At 46.0% G+C, this 25137-nt stretch overlaps 1 protein-coding gene across 4 annotated transcripts in view; it reads left to right on the forward strand.

Annotated features, from left to right (window-relative positions):
• Positions 1-18989, forward strand: part of LOC146009371 (uncharacterized) — a 38668-nt gene extending 19679 nt beyond the window's left edge. For all 4 annotated transcript variants that reach the window (XM_083149681.1, XM_083149682.1, XM_083149684.1 and 1 more), the window contains exons 6-9: positions 2039-2098; positions 5300-5472; positions 10094-10203; positions 16981-18989. In XM_083149681.1, coding sequence (XP_083005807.1) covers positions 2039-2098; positions 5300-5472; positions 10094-10203; positions 16981-17113 — 476 coding nt within the window. In that variant the 3' untranslated portion in view covers positions 17114-18989. The remainder of the gene's footprint in view (positions 1-2038; positions 2099-5299; positions 5473-10093; positions 10204-16980) is intronic.
• Positions 18990-25137: the final 6148 nt, after the last annotated feature.

Here is a 25137-nt window from a genome sequence, read left to right on the forward strand (position 1 = left end):
GCTGTCGAGCCAGCTGCCACCCGCCGATTGAATACCCCTCTTAATATACCCTGCTGTATGAGAGTAGATCTAACAGGGTGGCACCCCAATGCAGCTGCGGCGAACTGTGCTGGTATGAGGGATTTGTCTAGCTCAAATCTGCTGGAGATGGGACAAGTGACTGAGGGATAGATGTATGAAGCAGTGATAAGGGAGAAGTGGCTCATGGCAACCAATCAGCTGCTCTGTATAATTTTATATTATTATTATTATTATTATTATTATTATTATTATTATTATTATTATTATTATTATATGTTACCTCAGTGCTGATTGGTTGCCATGGGCCACTCCTCCTCCTCTGGCACACTTCTCACTCTTATCACTGCTTCATACATCTACCCCTGGGTCAATAGATCCAAAAGGTGGACAAAGGTTAAGTCTGGTTAAGGTTGACCAGAACAAAAGGTCGACGTGGTGAAAAAGTTCCCACAAAAACGATAAATCACATCGCCGGTGCATCACAGCAATATGTGCTACACTATGCTCAGCAGCTCTGTCACCCCTTGTGTATAACACATTAATGGGTCATGCAAGCCCAGTGAAAGATCAGACCGCTCTTAGGAAATGGAATTCCAGCAAATGCCGCGACCAACGAGCAGTCTTCTGTTACAGAAAATGAGACAAAGGCAGTGCAAGTGTTTCCTCCAGTGACGCGTTCGCTCTGAGTGTGGCCAGAACTTGTGTATGAATATTCTGTCACCATCCTGGCTTATTTCATGTGTACACTAAATAATTCCTTTGTGACTTTCCCTGCTTTACCAAGTTTCTTGCCTAGAAGTCTGCTTTGCATTCAAGCTGCAATAACTTTAGTGCAAGCACTACTACTGTTTACTTTATAGCAAGGTACTACTGCTGCACTCCCTTCTAGGCTGATTACACACCCAGGAGTTCTTCTGTGTGTACAGTCTGCAGGATTCCAGATTGCAGCAGTGTTGTCAGTCCACTTGGTGTGCTGTAACAGAACCTATAGAGATTTATCCGTGCACAGTGGCGTAAATACAGAGGGTGCAGGTGCTATGGGGCCCAAGCTGTTTCTAGGGCCCTCTGCTCCCCCTGCACTCAGTCCTGGCTGCACCAAAGATCAGCGTCAGTCAGCGCTCCCTGCTCCCCCTCACCTTGGCCCGTCCCCTGCAAGCTACAGCGCACTCTCCTGGCCGGCTTCCAGCAGTCCCGCTATTCGTGGACATTCAGGGGGCGTGGCCTAATGCAGTGATGTGCCCGCCCTGTAAGAGGCCTCTGGCTGTGCTCCCACAGACAGACTGCTGTCTGCTGTAATGAGGTATACTCGCCCCCACTCTCTGTCTGAAGGGGTCTAACTCTCCCCTCTTTTTCTAACTGTGTCCTCTCCTCTCTGTTTCCTCCTAGTCCCGGACGCCGTCTCCTCCCCCTCTTTCTCTGGCGCCGTCTCCTCCCCCTCTTTGCGTGGGCATATGCGAATACAATAGAACAAAGAGGTTCTCAAACTTGGTCCTCAGGACCCCACACGGTGCGTGTTTTGCAGGTCTCCTCACAGAATCACAAGTGAAATAATTAGCTCCACCTGTGGCTCTTTTAAAATGTGTCAGTCAGTAATGAGTGCACCTGTTGGGTGACCTGGAACGTGATCTGTGTGAGGTCCTGAGGACCGAGTTTGAGAACCCTTGCAGCAGAGAATGATAGAACTGTCGTGTTTTCATGTTTTGGCCCAAATGCAATAGCCTTCCAGGTGCAGGTGAGACATTAGGGATGTAGCCTTAAAACAAATTGTCACACCATCCTAGAGGGTGACCTCTGTAATTGCAGAGCTGCCCTGCGGTTTTGGATGTGGTCACCAAGCAGCCACAAGAAAATGTTGCGCACAAGACATCCACAGTGCCAGACTGGGTGGCATCGCCCATTGTGATGCCACTGAGATGAAACAGGCTTGGGGGTATTTGAATTGAAAGTATTAGTAATACTGGCCATTTACTGAGGCTGATCTGGAAACATAAACAATATTTCCCTATTTGTTTTGTAGCGGGCAATATTGGAAATCAGTCAAATTCTATAGTGGATCCAGTGCAGCCGTTGGGGCCAGGTAAGTGACAACTGGGCCACCGGGGTCATTAGTTTGACATTCTGTCATGTCAACTTGTCATCCATGTAGACATCATGAATGCTGACATGGCTAAATTGTTTTTTATCAATAAATGTCGTTTATTTGAATCAATTGCATCACCTGTACTGTGTTTAGCGCAACCACCCCTGTATATATTTTTGTATCCGTAAGGGGGTGACACCCCTCTTTTTTAGGTTGCAGCTTGACCAGGCAGAATCATACAGGCACCCTATTCAGATACCTAAGTATCTGTTGTTTCCGATCTCACAGAACGAGCCTATTCAGATACCTAAGTATCTGTTGTTTCCGATCTCACAGAACGAGCCTATTCAGATACCTAAGTATCTGTTGTTTCCGATCTCACAGAACGAGCCTGACTGCACAAGCAGTCGGGCTCGTTCTGCTGAGAACCGATGGGGATTTGCCGAGCCCACGGCCGCAGCTCGACGATTCCCGGCCACTTCTCGTGGACACGCCCCCTTCTCACCCCGCAGCAGGCGGGACATTGAATCCCGCCTGCTTGTTCTCGGTCGAGCTGAACGGGACTGGGTCACGGCTGTCGAGCCAGCTGCCACCCGCCGATTGAATACCCCTCTTAATATACCCTGCTGTATGAGAGTAGATCTAACAGGGTGGCACCCATGTATCATAGCACCCCAATGCAGCTGCGGCTAACTGTGCTGGTATGAGGGATTTGTCTAGCTCAAATCTGCTGGAGATGGGACAAGTGACTGAGGGGTAGATGTATGAAGCAGTGATAAGGGAGGAAAAGTGGCTCATGGCAACCAATCAGCTGCTCTGTATAATTTTATATTATTATTATTATTATTATTATTATTATTATTATTATTATTATTATTATTATTATTATTATTATAGATGTTACCTCAGTGCTGATTGGTTGCCATGGGCCAGGAGCGGATCCAGGATAAAATGACAGGGGGGGCACCATGATAAAAGAGGGTTTAGGTGGGGGAGGGGCGTTGTTAGTGGTGCCAGTGTACATGCTAAGAGAGCGGCAGAGAGAGGGTGGGAATGGGATTAAAAATAGGCCCTGGCATTTAAAGTACGCAGGCCCACAATGGCAACAAAAGTGATGGATGTAGTTGTGCGCGCGCCGAAGGCGCGCTCTGGAAAAGGGGGTGTGGCCAACAGGGGGCATGTCCTTGAGTGTAGTGTACAACACCATATACAACTTCTACACATTATGCAACAAAATACTAGACCCCATTATACTTGCCCCTTACACATGATGCCAAATGGAATGAGTCAAAATTCACATAATGCCAAATGGATTGAGCCAAAATTCACATAATGCCACACGGATTGAGCCAAATTCATAAGATGCCATATGGATTGAGCCAAAATTCACATAATGCCAAATGGATTGAGCCAAAATTTACATAATGCCACACGGATTGAGCCAGAATTCACATAATGCCACACAGATTAAGACAAAATTCACAATACGCTTCATAAACAGGGACATTGTCCACCAAAGGCGCGCATTAAACATTTACACCATAATGTCCATTGCACGTTATGTTACACGGCATGATGTCCATTATGTATTATGCCAAACACCATAATGCCTATTAAAAATTATGCTACATACAGTAAGTGCTACTTATCTACATGCTAATTGCCAAGGGTTTCATGCTCATTGCCAGAGGTTCCATGCTCATTGCCATGTGGGATTACATGCTCATTGCCAACGGGGAATACATGCTCGTGGTAAATGGGGGACAGCCGCTGCCAGGCAGAAGTGATAGCCACTGACAGTGGCAGAGCCTGGCTGTATTCCGAGCACTGCAGGTCCCAGCTATTTGAAATTATACCAATTTCACACCAGAAAATGCATTCCCAGGTTGGCCCCTTTTACACCAGCCTAGTCCCTGGTGTGAGGGGGAGAGAAAACCACCCCTCCCCCCTTTAACCAGTTATCTCATTTAACCGGCTATATCTTCGGAACTAACTGACCCATTTACATGAGACAAGTATCATATTGAAGAACTTTTGAGTGGGCTTTGAATGATTTTGGTCCAGTAAAACTGGAACTTTTGGTTCCAGAGTAATCTGCCCTCAAAGAACATGAACAGCCATGAAATTACATTAAAAAAAAATCGATTTACTGCTATATCTCTGGAACCGATTTACCAATATGGACCATCCTGGTATCATATTGAAGGCCCAGCGATTTGGAATTGAATAACATCAATCACAAGCTCCTGTGATGCCAGGGGGAACTGGCAGCTGTCGGAACCGGGTGGGGGTCGGAATTGACGGGTCCCATATTATCCTATGGGGAAAAAAAGGTTACAGCTTTGCCAGGCGATATCTCCGGTTCTCAGGGGGCTAGAGACATGGGGCTGGGCTCGTTGGAAAGCTCTGGTCCTCATCTACAAAATGAATGACGGGGGGGCACGTGCCCGGGTGCCTCCCCCCCCCCCCCCCCCCCCCCCTGAATCCGCCACTGCCTGTGTCTGCAGGGGTACGTTCAGGGTTTTTATGGGCTCGTCCCTGGGTGTTCCCCTGCCCACCCCCTCCGCTCACATTGCGGACACCTCAGTGAATTTGATACTTGCCAGAGGCGTTTGCACAGGGGGGTTGCACATGTGTATATTCGTGCATGCGCAGACCCCCAACATCAAAAACGGGTGCATGCGAACAGGTCTGAATCAGGCCATCAGTCACACAGACGTCACATGTTGGTTTATTACACATTATAGAGAACACATTGGTAGAATGTTTTTCTGTGATCCTTTAATGTACAGACAGAGCCGGCCTCATGATTGGGGGTGCTGGCCATAAAATTACCAGCCCCCGCCAGTCGCCAGGCCCTGCCATCCGTCGGAAGGGGGTGTGTGTGCACGAGATGCTCATGCGCCCTGTTCCGAAGGTGCTCCCCTTTGGTCCCCGTCGGTCACCGCCGCACCCCCACTAACCCTGCGTGTCTCCCTAAAGCAGATACAGGCAGGGTCCCGCCGCCAAGCCGCTGAATGACTGGGATGCGCATGCGTGTGAGACGCTTGCGCATCCCAGTCCAATGGAGTCCCTCTCCACCAGCACTCGCCAGCGGGGACAATCTGGCGAGCGCTGGCATTGAATGAGACGGGCTCCATCTGTAACTTTGCAAAACAGACAATAAAATGCATTTTCCCAACTATTATCTGGTTACAGCACAGTTACCAGACGCCCCCATACAGATGTCTGCGCCATGTGAGGATGACTGGATCTGGTACCGGGGCAAATGTTACTATTTCTCTGACACGCGTCATAACTGGACGTCTGCCCAGAGCTTCTGCGAGTCCCATAATGCATCCCTGGTGACTATAGATACTGCAGAGGAGCTGGTGAGTGTGACATGTGTCTGCTGTGAGCATTCGCTTAGCTGTGACTGGGAATTAGGGTTCTAGCGATGGTTACATTTATATGGCAGAATCTAGCCAGGTTCTCTAGGCTACTCATGTTTGCAGCCTAGCGAACAGGTAAACACCACCCAGCTAAATGACCCCCACCGCGCCAATCCTCACATTTGCATGGAAGGGGATGTGTACGCTTTCCCTTCCTTTGCATTCCCTTAGCCAGGCGAAAAATCATTCAAACTATTTTATTCCCATTCACAGATATGTCAGTCTAGACTGATTTTATCTTGGCCGAAGATGGCTGAATTCGGGTTGGGCGCTGATGTCATGTGACATTGTCATGACAACCCCGACCCCACCAAATTCGGCCTGCTATGAGTGAGTCTGAATCAGACCCAATGTGCAATGTGTAGATTCCCTTCAGGAAATTCTAGGCCAGTCCAGCAGATGTTCTCTATCCTATTGTCCGAGCTGTCTGAGGCAGAAACTATTCTCTCTTTGTATTAGCTCCATCTTGGTTCCTATGGTTAGTGTTCCCCACAGATTACAGTCCGTCCAGATTGGTAATCCCATGGGCAGTTTATGATATATCTATTTAGAAAATCTGCGCTCTACCCCTATTAAATGTAGCTGGATGAGTGTAGTTGAGCACAGCTGTGTGAGGTGAATAAATGACAGAAAAGGGTTACGTTTGTACTCAACTTTATTGATAAAATGTGCTATTGACTGGTCTTTTAACAGGTGGGCTCAATGTTCTAAGCTCCTGCGATGGGGGTAGGGTTGTTGTCAATGGACAATTGTCCAGTCTCTACCTCAGTCTCTGTATTCCCTGGTGACAGCTCACCAGTGCTCTCCAACCCCCCAGTACGGTATCTAGTGTAGCGTGGTTAGTGGTTGGTCTGCGTCTCCCTGCGGGGGGAATGTCCAGGGCATGGATGGTCTGGTGGGAGAGTGTTTCTGCGTCTGGCTGAGAGACGTGGGCCAGAGGGGAGCAGATACAGTCTGATGATGATAGTCCCGGGGGGGGTGGAGGGGGTTTGTGTGGAGAAGGGGGGATTGTGTGTGGATGGTGGCACCTGAGGATGGTGTCCCTTACCTCGGGTGGTGCACCCGCACACTAGTCGTCCTTTTTTGACCGTCCCTTGCCGTCTGGATAGGCTGTATTCTTGCTGGGGTGCTGCGTGGCGGTGCAGCCCTACCAGCTCCTGATCCACGGAGCTTCAACGTCGGCTGGCGTGACTTCCGGGTCGAGCGATCTCCCGTGATTTCGTCTGCCGGGAGCGCGCGCCGCTGACGGAGCTCCGTGCGCTAGACTCCCTTTGCCAGCAGGAGACTTGGCTTGATGATATCAGATAATGTGGTGTAGGTGAAAATCTCCAACGCGTTTCGGCCCGGGGGCCTTATTCTAGAGAGTGAATGTATGTTTGTTATGGCATGGGCGTCTTTATAGTTACTGGGTGGTGCTGATCTGGTCCCTTGTTTTTCCATTGGACAGAGCTGGCTGTTATGATTGGTCCATGCAGCTGTCAGTCACTTAGGGTTAGGTGCTTGGAGGAACTGTTGCTGTTCCTAACTTGTTCTTATAGTGTATGCGTGATCTATTAATTATGCTGCAAGGTTTCTACATTGGGTTGGAATTAGATTGAGTGGCTGCAATTGAAATAGATCAGGTATTGGAAATAGAGAGTAATTGAATAAATAATATTAATTAATATTAATGAGGAAAAGGGGTAAATAAGTTGATTAGGTGTAGGAATAATGAGATGAGCTGTTAGTGGGCTCAGATGCACACAAAATAAAAGGGGGGGGGGTGTTTGGGGCCGGTTACATTAAATTAGTAAAATTAGATGTATAATTAGGTACTGTTATCTTTTTCCCACTATGGATTTATTTCATTGTCTATGTTTAGACCCATTGGTGCAAAAGTTTTCAGTGTGTACATCCACCTTAACTCTATTTTATTTATGCGATGTATGTAGTCGCCTCCTCTCCAATTATGGGGGACCTCTTGTATCTCTATGAAGTTTAGACCTGCTGGATTGCTTTGGTGGTGGTCTTTTAAAATGTTTGGATAAGTTATGCTCCTCTAAACCAGTCTTGATGTTGCGAATATGTTCCGCTATGCTTATTTTGAGTTGCCGAGTCGTGCGGGCTACATATTGTTTTTTACATGGACATTCAAGTAAGTAGATAACTCCTTTGCTGCTGCAGGTCAGTTGGTTTCTAATCTTGTAGCTGGTCTTTGTGATTGTGGATGTAAAGTCGGTAGTCGGTCTTGTGCTCCGCCACAGTAGTGGTGTCCCCCTGTTCTGGTACTTTTGTCAATTGTGGTCTGTATCGTCTGTTTTGGAGCGATATGGTTATGCACTAATTTGCTTTGTCTGTCTGGCGCTTTCCTGAAGGTAATTTTGGGTTGGGCAGGTAGGTAGTCTGTTATTTGTTTGTCTTCTTTAATTAGTGGCCAGTGTTTTCTCAAGATATGTTGAAGTGTTTTAGAGTGCAGAGGAGGGGAAAAAACTAAAAAGATCCAAAACCAAGAACCCGAGATACAAATAGGTAAGGACATTTTAAATTTAAGTAACCATACACTCACGACCGACCATCTACACCTTCTAGATAAGGCACTCAAGTTCGCACCAACGAACAAGTTAGACAAATTCCAAACTTATCTAGACCTTCATAACTTCACACGGAAATTAGCTCTTAAAAAAATACTTCTCATCTACAGTACCCACACAAATTAGAAATAACTCAGACCAATACAGACATACAGGCCTGAAACCACCATCCGACTTTTACCCCAGCCACATGAACGGTCCACAGATTAATACATTTACAAAAATGGTCGAAAAAGACCTAGAAAAACTACTGTACACCTGACAAATACAAAAAACAACCTGACCAATAAGGAATGCACCGCCTTGAAAGAACTGCAAGATTCACACTCGATCATAATCAAATCGGCCGATTAAAGGCGGAGGCATTGTTGTTTTAAACAAATCAGACTACCTAGCAGAAGCATATAGACTACTCGACGATGAACAAACATACACCAAACTCAAAACAGACCCAACAGACCAATTCCAGAAAGAGTTGGAAAACACCTACAAACAGGATTATCCACATACTTAACCAACAAGAACATAAATTCATACAGAACAAACATCCAGTTATCTAAGTATTTTACTATCTGCCAAAAATACATAAAGACCCCACTCACCCACCTGGCAGACCAATAATTTTGGGTATCAACTCACTAACCACAAACCTCTCCGAATACTTAGACACCCTACTACAACCTTACGTACAAACACAACAGTCATACTTAAAAGACAGTACACAAATTCTCAATAGGTTGAGAGATATCAAGTGGGAAGATGGCATGTGGCTTGCCACAGCAGATTTCACCTCATTGTACACAATAATAGACCATCAACATGGCACCACCAGGATAGACTACCATCTGAAAAAAGACCCCAACATGACAACCGAGCAGCGCAATTTTATAACACAGTATAACATTCATTCTAAGACACAACTATGTGTGGTTTGAGGACCAATTCTATATCCAAACAGGCACAGCAATGTTACGCCAACCTATTTATGAGTTGGTGGGAGGACAACCATATATGGCGCGGTGACCACCTTGGGGGGAATCTCATGCTCTGGTCATGCTACAGTATATAGACGATATCTTCTTCATATGGCGAGGGACAGAATCTACACTCCAAACTTTCCTCACTAACATGAACAACAATAACATTAACCTTCAATTCACCAACAAATACAGCAAAATTCAGGTAGAATTCCTTGACCTACAAATATTCATAGACAACAAACAGCTACATACAAAGACCTATAGAAAAACAGTAGACATCAACAGTTTTATCCATTCCACTAGTTGGCATCATCCAAATTGGTTGAGGGCAATACCGAAAGGACAATTTATACGTGTAAGACGCAATTGTACTAGATTAGATGACTTTCAAACCCAATGTGCGGGTGCACCACCCGAGGTAAGGGACGCCATCCTCAGGTGCCACCATCCACACACAATCCCCCCTTCTCCACACGGTCCCCCTCCATCCCCCCCCCCACCCGGGACTATCATCATCAGACTGTATCTGCTCCCCTCTGGCCCACTTCTCACAGCCCAACGCAGAAACACCATTCCCTGGACATTCCCCCCGCAGCCAGACGCAGACCAACCCCTAACCACGCTACACTAGATACCGTACTGGGGGGGTTGGAGAGCACTGGTGAGCTGTCACCAGGGAATACAGAGACTGAGGTAGAGACTGGACAATTATAAATTGACAAATTGACTATTTTCCAAATAGATTGATTACCTTTGCAGGCTGATCACCTGCCAATCGGCGGCTAACCCCAAACAGCTGACTCAGTGCGCAGTATCATAAACACCCTTAATCACGAGTTTATCATATATGATCCTCACATAATAGAACCCTCAGTTTGCACATTTCCCCCAGCAATGTAATGTGGTTTTGCCAGTGTGCAAAGCTACAACCTCGAGCTTCACTTACTACATGTTATACATCTGTGAGCAGCTGATATTCAGCTAATGTATTATGTCTTCTATTCCTGACAGAGATTTCTGTACAAATTTAAGGACATAGACAATCAGTGGATTGGTCTGAGGTGGAGCAGTGATAGGAATGGCTATATCTGGACAAACGGAACATTATACAATGAGCAGCTGTAAGTATTCTCCGATTGTAATATTTAACAGTGTTAAGCTAGCCATGAATCTACAGATAGATTGTCAGATCTGGCTGGATGGACCAAAAACCTGCCCCTTAGTGTGTATGCACTGAGCGGCTTTTCCCCCCCATTGCTGTCCATACACGCTGGACCTTTAGATTCTTTCCCTTACTTGAATGTGCTCCGGAGAACCTTAAAATCAGGGTTGCCTACCCTCCCAGAATGGTTGGAGGGTCCCAAAAATCGAGTCCCCCCCCCCCCCCTGGAAAGGTGTGCAACCCTCCCCCCGGTTTCAGGTGGACCTCCACCTATATCAATTCCAGATCAGGAAAGCTAGAGAGCTGATCCTCTAGAGCAGGGGTAGCCAACTCCAGTCCATGAGAGTTACCAACAGTTAATGTCCTCACAGAATCACAAGTAAAGTATTTAGCTCCACCTGTGGATCTTTTTAAAATGTGTCAGTCAGTAATGAGTGCACCTGTGCAGCAGCTAGATTGTCTGAAAAAAGTGAACTGTTGGTAGCTCTCGAGGACTGGAGTTGGCTACCACTGCTCTAGAGCAAGCATTCCCAACCATGGTCCTCAAGGCATACTAACAGTGCAGGTTTAAGGGATATCCAGGCTTGAGCACAGGTGACTTAATTAGCATCTGAGTATTTCTGATGAAACCATCTGTGCTGAAGACTGGATATTGCTTAAACTTGCACTGTTGGTGTGCCCTGAGGACCGTGATTGGGAATGCCTGCTCTAAGGGTTATACATCAGATCAAGATTATTCAGAAGCTGAGCAATCAAATAGAATTCTAAAGATTTTTTAGAACCTATTCAAGGGACCAATCCATCATCGGAATCCAGAGGAGGAATATCAGGAGGGGGAAGAAGAAATACATGCAACTAAGGCAGATGGAAACCCAAGGGAAAATCCCAAATATCAGAAAAGGGGTTACTCTAAGCACACAAGATGGGAGAGATGATCTGAGAGTAATCAATTTAACTACAAGAACCTTCGATGAATCCCATTTACGAGTCAGGATTTAACATTTTTCTCCTGAAATACACCTGGATCGCTTCAAATGGGAAAAAGATCTCCATTTATTTGTCAGAAAGCTTCTTCTCACTTAACTTTATGCAACACACTCAGAACCAACGGTAACAAATATTCCTGTTAAAGGGGAACAAGAGGCAACAATACAGGAATTCCTGACAGAAGAAGAAATACAAGCTATAAATAACTTGCAACAATTAGCAAATGAAAACAATGAAGAGCAATATACAAAAAGGCCCATCTTTAAGAAAAAGAGAATTTTGTCCTCATAGTATCACCTGTCAAGCAGGTCAAAGTTACATAAGTCTAGTTTCTAAAGATCTTGATAAGATATTCCAAGAAAATAAATTCAAATCCTCAAAACCATCTAATCTGAGCAAAGAAGAACATATAGCTTTGAAAGAAATACAATCATGGGAAGATGTGACAGTAAAAGCATCAAATAAAGGTGGAAAGATTTTTGTCGACTGCGTATGCGCATAGTTTGTTATGCACCTGTGCAGCTGCTGTGTGCGAGTGGCCACAGTGCTCACACACAGAAGTCCAGGTGTGGGGTGGCAGGATTCACTCATGGGAACACCCAGTGTTTCATGGGCTTTCCCATGGAAATTCCCAATGACGCGGGTGTTTGGGGCGCAGCTGATGTGAGCCGATGTCAGCTGCCTGCCTGCTTCCCGCACAGGGTACCAAAAGATCTGAGACACCAGAGAGGTGTCTTCGGTTTGCGAGCACTGGAGAAATCATTCAATGGTCTCTCAAGGCTCAACCAGAATACCAGAAGAAGGTCCATAGTTCTTTGGGAGAGAGAAGCCTATTGTGAAGAGGCCATGAGATAAATTGAATGACTTGTCCTGCTATATAAAGTTATTGTTCAATCCGACTGAAAATTTCAAACAACAATACAATGATATCGTTCAGAGGACTTCCCAAAAGGAATCATCACAAAGACAGAATACTAATTCTTGGAGTTCACAGAACCAGTAGTAGCAACATTTTACATGCTCCCTAAAATTCACAAGCATGAGACAAGCCCCCCAGGATGACCAATCGTTTCTGCGATACAAAATCTCAGAACAAGCTTGACACCAACCTCTTCCTTGACACCAACCTCAGAAAATTAGTTACTTCACTGCCATCCTATATACAAGATACTAGGGATGTGCTGTGTAAGTTAGATTAAATATATGTAGATGAGGGAGTCCTACTGGTCACATGTGATGTAGAGTCACTTTATACCAGCATTAAGCATGAAAATGGCATAAAAGCGATCTCTCACTTTCTTCAAAAAGAACAAAACTCACAGTTCAACCAATTTTGGTGGAACTTCTAACGTTTGTTCTTACAATTTTTTTTTTTGCCAGTGAGGGGTACAACTATGGAGGTGGCTTTTGCCCCCGCTTATACAAATATGTATCTTGGGTGGTGGGAGGAGACAATGGATTTTGATGAACACAACAGTGGATACACCCAACACATCCTCGTTTGGAAGAGTTACACACTATAGATGATCTGCTCATTCTATGGGATGGTCCACAACAAAAACTCTTCACATTCATCTACACTCTCAAAGAAGATGATCTAAAAGGTGACCTTCTTGAATCTAAAAATGAATAGATAAACTGATGGCAGAATTACCACAGACCTGCACAGAAAACACACAGCCACAAACAGTGTGTTACACAAGACCAGTGCGCATTGGCCACCACTTATAAGAGGGATTCCCAAAGGGAAAGTCCAACGTTTGAGAAGTACTGATCTTCAACAATTTGAAATAAGATCTCAGTTCAAAATAACAGATTGAGGTTTTAGTAAAAGATCGATTTAAGAAGGCCAAAGAATAAGGACAGAAAAGGAAACCTCAGGATACTGATCCACAACCAATCAGGTTTATTGGAGATTTCTGTTCAGAGTGGCACAGAATGTTTTATAAAAACGTTTAATAATCTTAAAAACTGACCAGTGGCAGTTTTTACCTATGGGCTGCAGGTAAAACCCCCCCAGGTAAAATACTCCACTTTTTCTGCCTAAGTGATGGCTTCACTGTGACTGGCATTGACTTCTTATCAGAAGTCCGACCTGCCAGTCACTCAAGGAAGTCCCATTGGGAGGTGTTACCCCCCTCCGGGCTGCATCTCTGTGCGCAAATGCATGGCAGCCACCAAAACAGGTTCTGTGCATGCGCAGTAATGCGGACGGTACTGCGCATGCGCCGGACCTGGGAACCAGATTAAGCCTCCAGGGGCTGCTGCAAAGGCAGCCCATGGAGGCTTGGGCCAGCGTATGCGCAGTATGTATGAAGTTACCGCGCATGCGCTGGCCCCGTGCAGGGGACCAGCAATCGGGACCAGAAGGTGCGGGGAACATGGCTCCAGCGGAGGGGGGCCACATTGCAGCAGCCCCCCTGCTCCAAAAGGGTAAGAGCCGCCACTGAAACTGACCGTGATTTAGAGCAAGCTTTGGGATCAAGAACCACTGTAAATTGGAGGAGAGCAGCCAGTCTGAAAGACAGATTGGTCAGAAGCCGCTACGTCAAACACAAGAAGTAAAGTCAGGTAATAAAAGGCTCCTACACATGTGGCAATTGTAAAGCCTGCAATCACATGGAAAAAAAAAACCAATGAATTTCAAGACAAGTATGGAAATAAACATACAGTACCATACATGATTACATTAATTGTAAACCAAAAGGAATATTATATTAACTTACATGTGATTGCAAGAAGAACTATGTAGGAATGACCTTTTTCAGCAAAAAATATTACAGCATCTAGGCTCAATCAGAAATAGCAAAGATGATCTAACTAAATTTTAATAACTGACATCGGTGGCGAGACATTTTTATGAAAAACACGAAGCCAATCCAAAAAGCCTTTGAGCATGTAGAATGAAACAGGCACACTTGGGTATTCGCGGGAGGGGGCCGTGAATCGCGCAATGGGGGGTTGCGAATTGCGGGAGGGGGGGTGCCGTGAATCGTGGGAGGGCGTGAATCGCGGGAGGGGAGGCGCGGGGGTCTGCAAATTGCAGGGGGGGGGCACGGGGCGCGATGAATCACCTAGTTGGTTATATATTCTTGTAGCAGAATGGTAGGATGTTGCTGTCATTCAGAATGCATTTACATAAACAGTAATAGTGGCAGTAAAAGATCTGACTTAAAACACCTACAGTAAAACAGAACAGGTGTTGTATATTACACAACGTCTTGGTTGATGATGTCTAGGTTGACGTGCACAAAGTTGCCACTGGAAAAACATTGCCACAAGAAAAAATCAACACAGAAAGGTCAACACATGTAAATGTTGACATAAGTGTGGCACTTCATTGGTGTCCATGTCGACACATGAGAATGAATATGAAAACATTTTTAAAATGAAAAATAAATCTTCAAAAACTCATGTCAACCTTTTTCATTGTCGACCATAGCCATTTCAGTGATTTGCACGTGCCATTTAATCTTGGGGTTGCGGGGGATGGGTGCTGCGATTCGCAGGAGGGGGGCTGCCACGAATCGTCGGAGTGGGAGGGTGTCAGCGAATCGCGGGAGGGGGGGTCGCGGGGGGTTGCCGTGAATTGCGGGAGGGGGAGTCTCGGGGGTGGGGGTCACGGGGGGGTGGGGGTGTTTTGCCGCGAATTGGGGGAGGGGGTCGCGGGGGGTGCCGCGAATTGCGGGGGGCTCGGGTTTTTTTTGCCGCGAATCGAGGGAGGGGGGGTCGCGGGGGGGTGGGGGTGCCGCGAATCGTGGGAGGGGGGGTCGCGGGGGTGTGTGTGTGTGCGCCGCGAATCGCAGGAGGGGGGTCGTGGGGGGGCGCGAATCATGAGAGGGGGGGCTGGGGGGGGGCGCTCACCTGGTGACTGTGGAGTGTCAGTGTCCGGGCAGCATGGGAAGGCAGAGGGTGTCTGGCACTGTGGGCTCACTGGGCTGGTTCTCTGTCATGTGAGTCAGTCATGTGAGTCAGAGGCTCCACCCAGCATTACACACACACTAACACACTTTGAGTGACAGATGTAGCCAAATATATAAGAGATAACACTACCAATAAAATAAGATTAAGACAAATAGTATTAGATATATTATTCTACCATATTAATCATTCAGAAAAGCACTTATTCATTTAATATTTTTCACATCTCTCTGTATTGTTTGTATTGTATTTTTTCACTTTAACACATGATTTGAAACTGATTAATAAGCAGTAATACATTTTCTTATGTAAATAATCATCATTATTATATTTCACATTCTATATTTTCAATCAAAGTTTAAAACACATTGGCCCTTATTCAGATTGACACGCTCGCATGCGAATTCAGTGAGCTGCAGAATTGGCCCATTGCGCATGTGTACCATACACAATGCGCATGTGCGAAGTAGTGTGTACATATTCGCAAGCGCCCTACCGAGCACATTTTTGCCTTGCGAACGAGTACACTATTGGCTGTGCTTGTGAAAAAAATGTGTGTGCGAACTGTTTAGTGTGCAAGCTACGGCTCAGCTGTCCAATGATATGTGAGACTGCTGCCTGTGGCACCCTGATTGGCTGGTGCACAGGCTGCCCAGAGGAAGGAGGCAGGAAGGATCCCACTATCTAAACTGCCTCCAGGCACCTCGTATGAACTTACGCCACTATGAAACCATATTATTGGTTGGACTCTCTTTAATACATAAATAATAAGTACAAGATACATAATAAATAAATATTAATCATATAACATGATATTAATGATTTAATTTATCACAATATCACACTAGATTGGTATACTTTAATCATTTAAAAAAACACAGAAATTTGAAAGTCAGAATTATGATGGAAACACACAATAGGAAGGAATATAACCCAAGAGAAAGGTCAAATTATATTTATCCCAGGGACAAATGTAGGGATAGGTTAGAAGAGCTGTCCATCAATAAAAATGTGAGGGCTGGGCCTTCCTCTGTTATAAACACTCCGTAACCAAGCAGTCGGGTTTGCCCAGATGAAGCTTACTGCGAAATGCGCATAGGCAATCAGTAGCTCAGTGTATTTAGGAGTTACGTTTTTTTCAACATGTGCACTGTGTTTTTGAATGTTTAATCAATTATTTGTAATATAATTTAATTGATCCTCTGTCCTTAAGGCACCAGCCAAGCACATGGGACTGCTATTTGACCACTCCATTAACTACTACAATTATGAAGGGGCCCTAGAATATGTGTAATTAACAATAGGGAAAGGCCATTAATGAAGTATACTGAGTAAGAACGGGAACTAATGAAGGTCCACGAGGATATTTACATATGTGGCTGCGCTAATCCATATGTCGTCAGCAGCATAATCATATTGCCGTCAGATTTATAACACAGATAGGTGAGAAATGTAAGCACTCTGTGCCTGTAGATATGTTGGTGTTGATTTATTTACATCCAAATTTCAAAGCAATCGAACTTTTGGAGGTTTAAGATTTTGAACAAATTAACATTTACATTTTTATTTATATAGATTACTTAGCCTAGATACTGTAAAGCTACAATGATCCTATTCTGATGGAATCTTGTCATATTGGCTCCGCCCCCTCCCACTGATCCACAAATTGCTGCAAATTGTAATATCATGCTCGCTTGCTTTCTTCTCTCAGGGGGTCCTGGGTACTCAGAACCCCCCCCCCCCCCCTGTGTGTGCTACTACTCTGTTCTATATTGTAACAATATGATGCATTCCCTCACAACTCACTGCAACCATTTTGTCTCTCCAGATTTTCTATCCAGAGCATGTCCGGCCATGCTGATAAATCCGAAGGTGTTTTCCTCAGTCAGAATAAGGTCAAGAGTGAGAGCGGAAATTATCACAAAAAATTGATTTGTTCTACGGCTAGTTCTTTTTTGTGAGCAGAGCAATGATCATGTCACTCATGTTAGTGGATAGAACTGATCAGATTGGGAAGACTGTGACGCAGTTGGTCACCTTGGCATTTAAGATATTCCCTTATGTGGATTCTTTGTGTGTGTGCTGATTGTCATTGTCTAAAAAATACTAAGCTACACAATGAGGCTTATTCAGGAGCTGTCGCAGAGCAGTTATTGTACACACGTTGTGTTCTTACTGAGTCACAGGTGCACAGGTACTGAGAGAGTATCACATTCGCAGTCGCACCAAGGAATTAGTCACAATGTGAGTGATAGTAAGACAGCGTTTGTGGGAGGGGGGATGGGGAGCAGTTGGATAAACGCCAGAATATATCATGGCCGTTCAGATGCTGTCTCCTGGGAGCATGCATAATTAGTAGTTGCGGTCTTACTTACAGTACTACTGGAGAGCTCTCTGTGTCCTAGCTCAGCCTGTGGGTATTTACAGAGGATCCCAGAATCTCCGACATGACCTGATTTGTGACAACAGTGCCAATGTAAAACATAGCAACAACAAAACCAACTACATCCGAATGAGCCTCATTGTTCCCCCCCCCCTTGGACCGCAGTGCCCATGTGTGTGTGTGTGTGTGTGTGTGTGTGTGTGTGTGTGTGTGTGCAGCCAGTGTAGTGGAGAGGGAGAATTAGTGTAGTATGTAATAAACTTTTATTGTCCTATTTGTCCTTGTAGTATTTAACTATTTTTTATGATGTAGAACTATAAGTACTAGCAGGCCCATTAATGCCCCAAATGCTGGGACTTGTGGTTCTCCAGGTCCATGCAGGCTTGCTGGGACTTGTAGTTCCACAATAGTTTGATATAATATTACATTAAATACATCCGCCTCGTTCCCACCACCCTGGGGCACCGGGGACAGCTCCCGAGCTTCAGCCCGGGCTGGGGTAATTCTGGAGGGGAGTACCACTTCCCCAGTGTCCCAGCATGGGTTGAATAGTCAGGGGGTTAATCCTTTGGCTGGCGGAACTAATATAAATAGTTTTCCCCAGCTGTGGCATTACCCTGCTGGCTGTTTAGGCCCGATGCTGGTTCTCAAAATATGGGGGACCCCTAGTAATTTTTTCCCTTGTATTTTGGGAACCAGGACCAGCCCTTGGGCCTGGTGCTGGTTTATGAAATTGTGGGGATCCCCTAACTGGTCTGAATTTCTAAAACCAGGACCAGCTATTTGAGCCCATGGCTGGTTATAGCCGAGGTGGAGGACCCCACTGCATTTATTTTTTATTATATATTTATTTATCTTTTTTTTTCACACAAAAGAAGCCTGCACGGAACTGACTGATCCGCGCAGGTTTCAGCAAAATATGCCTGGAATATGAGTATTTTCAGCTCAAATACCGGCTGTATTTGACAAATTAGTATTATGGTATATTTTAATTGCCAGAATTGGAAAACCTTTTTCCCCTTCTCTTAATAAAATTATAAGGAAGATCCTCGTGCTTTTCTGATGGAAACTTTGGGTTAACCTTATTTCTTCAAAGCCAACTTCCCATTGGTTAAATGGTTTAGCTGGCATGAATATATGTCATTAAGTAGTGGAGAAAATCTTTGACTTGACCCAGACTTAGAACAGAGAGTAGATGATATTTGGTTCATGTTCTATTTCTACCTATTCCAAGTTTTTTTTTATACTTTTTTTGTATTAAAGCATAGAAGTTACTTTTGCTACAGTATGTCATATTTTTGCTACCATTTTTATATTTGTGTTTCTTGTATTTTATACAGTATGTGGACCTTCTTGTTTTGTTTTATTGTTTTTTTTTTTTTTCTCTTCTTCCCCCTTTTGTACCCTATCCCCTTCTGTGGTCCACTGAACAAAACATTTAAATAAATAAAACTATTGATGAAAAACTAAAATTTGAGTGGGCTTTCTTTACTCAGTATGGCTCCCACTATAGACAACTTGAAAAAAGTATAAAAAAATATTGGAGGGTGTTAGATGAGATACTAAAAAATCACTTACCACCCAAACCAATTTTTGTCTATAGACAAGCCATATCATTAAAAGATAAATTGGCAAAAAGCAGCCTAGATATTGTAAAACCTACTAGAACTAGAGTTTTATATCGTTGTGACTCTTGCCTGATATGATGCTCTTCATACCATCATAACCCACCAAAGAAAAGAACAAGAAAAGTCAACAACAAGAAAAGTCAACAATAATTATTGTGTCCCAAGGCACAACCAGAATCCTAGGGAGGACTACCGACAATCCAACACAAGGGTATATAACAGAAGAAGACAGTGGATTCAGTTTTTTAAGCTAGGCGTTTCACAGAGCTTGCCCAAACAGGATGATTTTGGTGCAGTGTTCCAATATATGAAAAATAACAAAATATAATGTAAGGAAAACAAAGCCCCAGACAAGTACCAAGCAGCAGTACCAGACTGCTGCTTGGTACTTGTATAATTTCCATTCATCATGTGGTGGCCCTTCAGATGTTTAAAGATACCTTGACAGACATGTGACCGCCCTTCCCTGTGTGAATAGGGAACGCCTTTCTACGTAAAGTGGATTCCTTATCCCCATTATTCCTAACCGGGGATTTGTTTTCCTTACATTATATTTTGTTATTTTTCATATATTGGAACACTGCACAACAATCATCCTCTTTTGGCAAGACCTGTGAAACACCCAAAGAAAGCCTGAAAACTGATTCCAGGGCCATTCTCCAATATCTTCTGTTATTTTACAACAATTATTTATTTACAGGTTCTTATATAGCGCAGAAGATTCTGTTGAGCTTTACAATTGGAAACAACAGTGATAAAACAAACTGGGTAGTAACAAACCGACACAGAGGTAGGAGGGCCCTGCTTGCAAGTTATAGATATATATATTAGGTGATTCATCGTGCCCTACGGGCGCTCTTCACACCGTCGTAAGGGGCTGCGCCCCCTTAACTTTGGAACGTGCTATTGTGTGGAAGATGTTTGGTATTATATGGAATATTCCCTGCTGTGGGTGTGTGAGCAGGGGTGGTGTTGGTGGGGGAGGGATGGGTGCGTGGGTACAGCGGGTGGGGGATGGGGAGAGTGGGCGCATGTGGTGGCGTGTGTGCAGTGGAGCTGGGGGTGTGGGAGGGTGCAGGGAAGTGGGTACAGGACAGCTACATACATAACCGCGTGGGTCTACTACATGCAGAGAGGAGAGAAGGGAATATCACGTCACTCCCTTCAGCTGGCAAACAAACTGCATGTACAGCAAGAGATGTCGGCAGTGGCTATGGTAAACTTTTGACTGCATGATACGCCATAACCCCTCCCACTGAGCCTGCGGTGGCGAGCCCCGGCGGCTACGTGGAAACTCTCTGTCTGGAGCCTCTGCTTTGTATTGCTAATGATGATTGGGGAGCAGTCATTAGAGAGTTTTCACATAGCCGGTGGGTCTCGGGGGAGATGCTGGCCGGGGGGGGGGGGGGGGGGGGTGCGGTGATGCTGGCTGGAGGAGGGGGCTGGTGTGCGGGTGGAGATACTGGTCACGGACCGCGAGACCACCATCTCCGCTGCACTTCGCCCTAAACAAATATGGCTGGTGCTGGCATTACGCAGCGCTACTACTGTTAGCAACTAGTGTGGGCATTATGCAGCGCTACTACTGTCAGCAACTGGTGTTTGTGTTACACAGCGCTACTAATGTTGGTAAATGATGTGGGCATTATGCAGCACCACTACTGTCAGCAACTGGTGCTGGCATTACGCAGCGCTACTACTGTCAGCAACTGGTGCTGGCATTACGCAGCGCTACTACTGTCAGCAACTGGTGCTGGCATTACGCAGCGCTAATACTGTCGGCAACTGGTGCTGGCATTACGCAGCGCTACTACTGTCAGCAACTGGTGCTGGCATTACGCTGCGCTACTACTGTCAGCAACTGGTGCTGGCATTACGCAGCGCTACTACTGTCAGCAACTGGTGCTGGCAATACGCAGCGCTACTACTGTCAGCAACTGGTGCGGGCATTACGCAGTGCTACTACTGTCAGCAACTGGTGTTTGTGTTACACAGCGCTACTAATGTTGGTAAATAATGTGGGCATTATGCAGCGCCACTACTGTCGGCAACTGTTGAGGGCATTACACAGCACCACTACTGTTGGCAACTGGTGCAGGTGTTATGCAGCGCTACTACTGTTAGCAACTAGTGCGGGCATTACACAGCACTACTACTGTCAGCAACTGGTGCAGGCATTACACAGCACTACTACTGTCAGCAACTGGTGCAGGCGTTATGTATAAGCAGCACCAAGACTGCCGGCAACTGGTGTGGGCATTACGTATAATCAGCACTACTACTGAGGGCAACAGTGGGCATTATGTATAAGCAATGCTACTACTGTGGCCAACAGTGGGCATTATGTGTAAGTCGCACCACTACTGGTGACATTATGTGAGTATAAGGGCTGTTTCACACAGTACGGTTCCTGCCGCACGGTGAAATCCCGTACGGCCAGGGAGCCGTGCCGCACTCAGCAGTTGTGAATGGACACTATTGTGTCCATTCACACGGGACGGCCACGGCCCGGCCGCACGGCTGCAGCCGGATCCCCCCACTGGAAGGGACGGCTGCCGGGCTGTGGCCATCCCTGCCATTATAAAATTCTGAGTGCGGCGCGGCTCCCTGGCCGTACGGGATTTCACCGTGCGGCAGGAACCGTACTGTGTGAAACAGCCCTAAGGGTTCTACTACTGTGGGCATTATATGGAGAAGCAGCGATTCGGCAGCATTCTGCAGGCAGTGGCAGAAATGGTCCTGTCACTTGGGCCGTCTTCCGACGGCACCTGGTTGTGTGATGCAGGGTGAGAGCGGCAGTAGTGGACTCCCAGAATAATGTAATGAATATCATCTGCATTACAGTGTCTGTAAAACAGTCATGTATGAGTTATCTGTGATTAAGGTACAATGCCTACATTAATGACACTGCAGAATGGCTTCCCAAAAAAACCTGTAACACCCTATCTGAGCACAGGCGGCGACCAGCCGAGGGGCAGTGGGCGATTGGTGCAGCTATCGATTACTCTCAGCAGTGGGATTGGTCAGCTCTGTGATTGATTATAATTTATTATTACCACTGTCAAGAATGCAAACAGTTGCAGGGGCAAACGCAGGATTTTCAGAAGGGGGTTTCCAGAGGGGTCCGTTAAAGTATTATAGACTAGCTGACCCGCCCGGCGTTGCCCGGGAAAACCTTGGGGTTTCTTTATTTCCAAAATTGCTGAAAAATGTCATCTTACAGTATGCTGTGACAAAGACCTAAGATTGTAATTTGTTATAGATTCCACCATAATGTTAGAATGTGTTTGCATTGATACTAAATGATGGCAATGAAATCAGGTGTGGTGTTGTTGTTTGAAACACAACGCTCCTGAGTTGATAATTTGTATGTGTTGATGAAATCCACATCCACTCCTGAGATTTAGCACCTACTGTATGACATATCCTCCAACATCTGAGGGTCAGAAATCGGTACAAAATCAGAAAGGGACGTGGCCACACCTCAATTTCTATACTTTCAATGGTACAGTTTCTAGGGTGTGTAATTACAGGCGCTGAGTGCGTGGGGTCCGGGGTGGGCGTTACTTACCCCGCCATTATTAATTAAAAATTCACTGCTCCCTGCCACTGCCACTCCCCTCACCGAACCTGCCTGCAGCAGTCTCTGAGGTCTGGGGATATGTAAAGCACATGCACCGAGCATCTCTACCAAACAGTGGGGCAGCCCCTGAGTGTGGGAGCAGGTCCGTGGGCCTGGCCACATGATGTCATGACGCAACGCACGCTACCCGCACCACTGTAATGCACCACTGGGAATGGGTGCAATGGACCAAATTCTTCCCTACACCCGCCGAGCCAATCCACTGATCCAGCCATCGCAATCATCAATGGGTGCATTGATAAGGTTTGGAGTTTAAGAAGTTGAAGAATAAGACTGAGAAAAAGAATTGCCATGTTACAAAGTGTACAATTTACTCAATAAATCATGAAAAAAATTTAAGTGTACATAGAAGTACAATCAAGAAATGAAAGTAGGATTAAAAAATAAGTTCTGATTCAAACTGATAATTGTGGGTGGGTTGTGAAACAAATCTATAGGTGGGGGGTATGGATATTGTGGGCATAATTGGTGTTTGTTACACCTACAGGGGGCCCTCAATTGATGGGATTTTCACTACAGTGTCACGGTCACAGTGTCACCATAGGGGGATTCCCAATTGGGGTCCAGGTGGTCTTTTATGGACCCTTTACAATCCTGTAGGTCTCTTCTCCTTGAGCTTACAGTCTCCCTTATTGATAGTCAATCAATGAGGGAGACCGTAGGCTCCAGGAGAAGAGACCAATGGGATTGTAAAGGGGTCCCTAAAAGACCACCTGAACCCCAATTGGAAATCCCCCTACGGTGACACTGTACTGATAATTTCTCATCAACTGGGGACCCCCTGTAGGTGTACCAAACACCAATTGTGCCCACAATATCTGTCACGATCCGAGCTGTCAGACAGACTTTCTTACCGGCTAAGTGCCTCCGCAGGTTCAGCTTGCGGTCCAGACGTCACCTCTGCCGGCGTCCTGTCTCCCAGTGACAGTATCCAGTGCACGGCAATCCACCTGTCCGCCGCCATTGCTCCCCGTATCCAGCATGGTGTGCACAAACACACTTTCCCGCCATAGCAGACATGGGGGCTGCCATGTTCTTCCCAGTCACATGTCTGTGCTGTCCAATCCTGTTGGTTCTGATCTCCCTGTCATACTTCCTCGGCCAATCCTGGCCACCCAGTGGGGATAAGTATGCTGGGAGCTCTCAGAACCATTGCTAGTGCTTCAGTTGTCTCCAGTGTATGGTCAGCTGTCCTTGTCTCTGTACAAGTGTATTCTCTGCTGGTGTTGTCTTCCATGCTGCAGTGTGTTCCAGGTTGTTCCATCTCCTGTGAAGTCCAGGTTATTCCATCGCCTGTGATCCTGCCTCTACAGCCCAGCGACCAAGCCTAGCTCCGGGACTCTGGTCCTTCCGATGCTCCAGCATCATCTACCATCGATGTTTCATCGCTAGTCCGATATTCCGGATCTCATGCTTCCGTCCGTCATTCCGGACCCACAGTCATCTCCCGTCCATCATTCCGGACCCACAGTCTTCTTTCATATCCGATACCGAATCCGATGTTCCCACATCATCATCGATAGTCCGATATTCCGGATCTCCAAGCCAAGCTTCCGTCCGTCATTCCGGACCCACAGTCAAGCTCAAGTCTTCCGTCCGTCATTCCGGACCCACAGTCTTCACATCCGATGTTCCACCATCGATCCCACATATAATCACATCTGTAAAGTATTGCAATCTGCATGAACTCTGTTATTTCTCCTGCATACTTTACTGTCTGTTTATATTACAACCATCTGCAAATAAACTCCGGTTGTATTTTACCTCTGACTGCTTATTGGCTCTGGGTGCACTGTCGCGCACTCCATGCGCAAGGGTCCTCTCCAACCTCACCGGTCCAGGTCCCCACCAGAGGTCTCAGTCTCGTCGACTGAGCCCCCTGGTGTGACAGTAAGCACTAGCCAAATGGATCCAGCCGCAAACCAAGCATCTCCACCCAGCCCTGTACAGCAACTGGCTGTTCGCTTGGATCAGCAAGAGGCTGCGCAGAGCCAAGTGATTCATTGTCTGCAAGATCTGTCTTCCCGGCTGGATAAGCTACAGACCACTCTCAGTGGCCCTGAGCCTGTCAGAGAACTTCCAAGTCCAGTTCATCCTCCTGTAGTGGCTGCTGCACCTCGCCTTCATCTGTCTGTCCCCACCAAGTATGATGGGAACCCCAAGACCTGTCGAGGTTTTCTCAATCAGTGTGAGATTCACTTCGAGCTGCAACCCAGCAACTTCCCTACTGAAAGGGTCAAGATCGCCTACATCATCTCCCTCCTGTGTGGAGCAGCGTTAGAATGGGCGTCTCCCTTATGGGAAAGATCTGATGCCATCCTGTCCAATTAC

This window comes from Crinia signifera, chromosome 6, assembly GCF_055691185.1.
Source record: "Crinia signifera chromosome 6, ASM5569118v1, whole genome shotgun sequence".
In the NCBI taxonomy this organism is placed as follows: Eukaryota; Metazoa; Chordata; class Amphibia; order Anura; family Myobatrachidae; genus Crinia; species Crinia signifera.